General features: G+C 38.3%; 1 protein-coding gene across 1 annotated transcript in view; it reads right to left on the bottom strand.

Annotated features, from left to right (window-relative positions):
- Nucleotides 1-534: 534 nt before the first annotated feature.
- Nucleotides 535-3,530, bottom strand: part of LOC112149601 — a gene marked incomplete in the record, with an annotated part of 13,505 nt that continues 10,509 nt past the window's right edge. The window contains 3 exon segments of the mRNA XM_024277406.2: nucleotides 535-879; nucleotides 983-1,019; nucleotides 1,130-1,234. Of these exon segments, the coding sequence (XP_024133174.2) occupies nucleotides 825-879; nucleotides 983-1,019; nucleotides 1,130-1,234 (197 nt within the window).

Below are 3,530 nucleotides of genomic sequence, written 5' to 3'. Positions count from 1 at the left end.
TAAGAGAATATAAAGTTCTTGTACATAAATATTACACTTTTCATGAGAATACTAGAACATGCAGTCAAACTACAGAGAACTCAGTCATGTGCAAATTAGGTCATTTTTCTTATACAACACTTTTTAAAGGTTTTTACTTCTCAACCATTACTTATCTCTACACTGAACTCATACTCAAAAATTGAAAAAGCTTTTCTGTTGTTCGGTATTTCTCAGACATTTTGTTCCCCAAGCATAGTTGTTCAAATAATGCTTGTTTCAATTAAGCATGTAAAAGATCCATTACTGTCTTTAAAAAGTCTTTAAAGAAAAGTTAACTTTATTTCTGTATATTTTTTGTCAAACTAAAAATAATTCATTTGTTCACACACAGACACATTCAGATGAAAAAAAATATAAATAGAAATGTACCACATGAAAAATAGCTACCATTAAAACATCGGTAAAGTGCAGAAGAAATAAACAAAAAAATAAAGTTCTCCCACAGACCAGGTGAAATTTTTGTTTCACTTCTGCACATGGAGGTTACTGTAGTTCGTCTGTGAAATTTTATTCACAGTATAGTTTAAGGTCACTGCCTTATACAGATTTCCAGTATACTTCAGAATGTTCTGCCCCCACTACTGGAAAAGTCCTGCTTTAGGAGAAGTCAGTGGCTCTCAGTTCAGTGACGCACTTTGCTTCACCAGTAAACAGCAGCGACTTCCTCAAACGCCTGAAAGTCAAGTGCGACTGCGGTGTCGCCAGCATGCTCGCTTTGCTCCGCCCTCTTGGAGTCAATACAGCTCTCATGAATGTCAAAATCCCAGATTGAGAAAACGGGCTCAGACTACAGATTCTTCTTGGGATTTTGCTTGTTGATTTAGGGTTACACCCTCTCTGGATGAAAAACAAACAAACAAAACAGGAAAAAAAATGGTAAGCACATTATTTGTGTAGTATCTTTCTCAGCTGAAGTGGTGTTCTGAAAATGGTCACTTACTGTGCATTGGTGGCTGGCCCGTTGTCACTTTTCGCACCTGAAAGTCAACACAGAACTTGGTTTGAATATGTTTCACATTGTTGTAGATATCCAAATCAGTGATCTTCAGTGCAGATGTGTTAAGTTTTTCTCCTTAAAATTTCAAACCTGAATATCTTCTTCTGAAGATTATGAGGGAGATAGCAGCCAACACCAAAACCAGTGCTAGAATGCCAAAACTGATGAAGATGTATGGGTCTGATTGGGGTGTACCTTCAAAGAAAAAATAGAAACAAACTTCAAACATTTAAAAGGACAAATTCAGCATTAATTGCTATAGCTTCAGTCACATGAACCCGTCAGAGTATGGTGGGTTATTGAGGTGTCGTAAAGAGGAGTGGCCACATCCTAATGCCTTAGTCACAGCTGCCCCCATGGGTGGATACAGGTTGTTTTTGGGCAAAGATAGGTGGCCCACACACGATATCAAAGTTATAGACCGCTCAGTGAACCCATAGAGAGAAAAGATTAAAGCCCTTTTTCTATGGGCGTGCTGCGGGTGACAGGTCGTTGTGAACACTCGAACAACATGTAAGGAGAAGAAAGGGGTATGAAAGTCAGATGCAGATTTTCAAGGTGCCCGTTAGGGTTGTTCATGTGATGAGTGCACACTCCCTGTAAAGTGTTGTTGAGAGAAGTGGTTACATCTTAACCCTTAACACCTGAGGCGTCGCCGGCAATGCTTAAAAACAAAATCTTTAAACTTTTCCATTCTTAATGTGGTTGATGTAATTCCAGCAGATTTTGGGGGAGAAAAGCGGCACAAGATTGAGTTAACAAATGAAAAGTTACAGTAAATCAAAGAATATAAACACTAGAGATCTGGTGTTAAAGGGTTGAGAAGAGGCCAGGTGTGTCTTGCAGTCCCCCTGAAGCCCGTATGGTCACCGCAGGAAAATGGGAAAAACCATTGTCATGTGTATGGTAATGTATTGCCATATATTTTTTGTAAGAATAGTGTACGTTTCACGTACTTGTGACGTACAGGTGATGCTGTAGTATGTTGCCCTTACCCCACACTCTAGTTGTTAGTAAGGTGTGAGTACTGACTCCTACTGACCGTGCATGAATGCTGCATGCATGGGGTATGTGAGTGCCCATAGGATGTCCACATAAACGCTCTGTTTAATTTTTCTCATTTCTATCAGGTACGCACCTGACACTTGAACAACACTAACAGGCTTCCTAAGCAGTATCCATAATTATAGAAGGGGGTTGAAAAAAAGAAAAATCTGTGCAAGGTGTCCTGTACCTGTGAGGTATCTCACCTGCTTTATCCTTACTTACCTTTTAAGTGTTCAGAGCGACCTGTTTCCCGCACCATGTATGAAGGAAAAAATAAACAAACATTTTCACTGAGCAGTCTAAGACTTTGATATTTCATGACGGTCACTGCTTGACCCATAAAGGATTGCCCATTTTTTGCCCACAGGACAATTGTGACTAAATGGCGTATTCTAGTATGGCACTTGCTACCTTCCTTCAGAGGCACAAAGCGCTTCACATTCACAGACCCATTCACCCATTCATACACTCGTGGTGACTCCGCTGCCGAACATTGGGGCGAACCTTCCACCAGAGGCAATTCGGGGTTAGGTGTCTTGCCCAAGGACATTTCAACACATGGGCGAGCAAGGCTGGAATCAAACCCGGATTCTTCCAATCAAGAGTTGACCGCCCTACCGCTGCACCACGGCCGCCCCATAAGCCTTAAGTCTTCTTCCATCCACTCAAAGTCATACTTTAAATAAAGGAGGAAGCTCTCTTGTATTTTGTGTTCTTGTTTCAGTGACATTTCTCGAATTTTCTAGTTTTAAACACCTTTTCATGACTGAACAAGTCATTAACAAAACCATATTTTGCTCATGTATTCATTCTAAAAGGATGTGGATAAAAGCCACTCATAAAAAAACGTTAACTATTCTGTAAAGTAAAATCACTGCATTTAATATGGCATACTGTATATTTACATGTAAGAGTTGATTCTATTTTTAGAGAAAATAACTGTTAAGTTTTAATTTCTTTTGTTGGTGTAAGGATGTACACACTTTGATAGTTACTGTCCCTGAAGATGGGATTTACTCAAACACCTTTGGCATCATTTTCATTCCTGACACTTCCAGTGACCACATATGTTGAAGAACAGCATATATATATATATATATATATATATATATATATATATATATATATATATATATATATATATATGTATATAATAGAGAACAAAAACTGCATTCAAAATGACGTCTTGTAGGAACTTTATTCCGTCTTCTGCAAGTATGGTTAATGCAAAAAATCCCTCACCGATTCCAGGGGAATTAAAGCCACAAAGATTTCTGTAACATACTTCCTAAAACTTGACTGAAAGCAAAACACAGATCTTTGTGCATGTTTTTTTGGGTAACACTTTATAATAATATTCCTAAACATTTAAACATTAACAAGCATTGCTACCTGATAAGGTTTATTAACAAACTGTGAGAAGATTGTCTACAAAGACCATATT

This window comes from Oryzias melastigma, linkage group LG13 (genome assembly GCF_002922805.2).
Source record: "Oryzias melastigma strain HK-1 linkage group LG13, ASM292280v2, whole genome shotgun sequence".
NCBI classification, from domain to species: Eukaryota; Metazoa; Chordata; class Actinopteri; order Beloniformes; family Adrianichthyidae; genus Oryzias; species Oryzias melastigma.
Note: the sequence above shows the minus strand (reverse complement) of the source record. Positions and strands in the feature narration are given on the sequence as shown.